This window comes from Chrysochloris asiatica, unplaced genomic scaffold, assembly GCF_000296735.1.
Source record: "Chrysochloris asiatica unplaced genomic scaffold, ChrAsi1.0 scaffold00181, whole genome shotgun sequence".
Classification (NCBI taxonomy): Eukaryota; Metazoa; Chordata; class Mammalia; order Afrosoricida; family Chrysochloridae; genus Chrysochloris; species Chrysochloris asiatica.
Window position 1 is genome coordinate 3,420,116 of NW_006408699.1, and position 1,300 is coordinate 3,421,415.

The 1,300-nt window shown below is 34.5% G+C and overlaps 1 protein-coding gene across 1 annotated transcript in view; it reads left to right on the forward strand.

Annotated features, from left to right (window-relative positions):
- Positions 1 to 1,300, forward strand: part of BAZ2B (bromodomain adjacent to zinc finger domain, 2B) — a 159,875-nt gene that overhangs the window by 114,522 nt on the left and 44,053 nt on the right. Inside the window, exon 19 of the mRNA XM_006872029.1 lies at positions 241 to 381. Within this exon, the coding sequence (XP_006872091.1) occupies positions 241 to 381 (141 nt within the window). The remainder of the gene's footprint in view (positions 1 to 240; positions 382 to 1,300) is intronic.

A 1,300-nucleotide genomic window follows, 5' to 3' on the forward strand; every position in this document is an offset into this window, starting at 1 on the left:
CTATATATGTGTATATATCCATAAGTTAGTATGAACTAATGAAAATGGTGAAAAGCAAAATAAGCTATTATTTTTATATAATTCCAGGTTTATTCCTAAACCTCTTAAGAGAAAGTCTACTCTGTTCACAGAAATAGTAACACGTTGATCACCTTTTAAATTTTGACTAGAGTTTTGTTTTGTTTTTCCAAACACATACAATTATTAAAGAGACTATATGGATTTGATTTTCTTTTTAAGGAAAAAGAACGGTTGAAACAAGAAAAACGTGATGAGAAAAGGTTAAATAAGGAGCGTAAACTAGAGCAAAGAAGATTAGAATTAGAAATGGCAAAGGAACTAAAGAAGCCTAATGAAGACATGTGCTTAGCAGACCAAAAGGTAATCTGTGTATCCTGTGAGCAATTGCATTAAAAAAATGTTTTTATTTCCCCAGTATTCTTTCTTGATTCTTTTGCCAGAGGTACCACTATGAAACTTTTTCATTTTTAACTCGAGCAGTGGATTTCCGCTTCTGTATCAGTTTGCCTTTCCTGATGGCCAAGAAACTTCTCTAGAACTCCTGTACTGATAATGGCAGTTCACAGTTTACAAATGGAGTACTAACAAAGCCTTTCTAGTTTAATTAGAAATACTGCAAAAATCTACAAAGCAGAATTATAGAGGTAGATAAGTTATCCGTGTTTTATTCCTCCCAAGCCTCCAGTCTCAGAAAGATAAAAGTCACCTTTACCTCTAACCTTGGATATTTAAATAAATTAGGAGATATAACCAATAATCTCATTCAGTACTTTCTTATAGTCATTGTTGTAAAGTGCCATTTAGTTCAATTCTGATTCATAGTGACCCTGTAAAAGGTTTCCAAGGCTGTCAGTATTTATGAATACAGGTGGGTTTGAACTGCTGGCCTTGTAGTTAGCAATCCAACATTTATTCTACCAGCACTTACTACTAATAGTTGTGGTTGTTATTAAATGCCGTCGAATTGGTTCCGATCCATATCGACCCTGTGTAGGGTTTCTAAGGAGTGGCTGATGAGCTTGAATTGCCAACCGTGCAATTCAAATCAACATTGCAGTTCAGCACATTAGCCCATTGCACCATTGTAGCTAACCTTTACTGAGCATGTTTACTACATGTCAGGCACAATGCTAAGTGTTTTTTATAGCTTGTCAGATTTAGTCTTTACCAGAATATATTCCTGTGAAGCTAATATCATCTCCATTTACAGATATTTTTTTGTTTTATGCAAAGATGTTAAGGAACCTGTCCAAGTTGTTGTTATTGAGTGCCTTCAAGT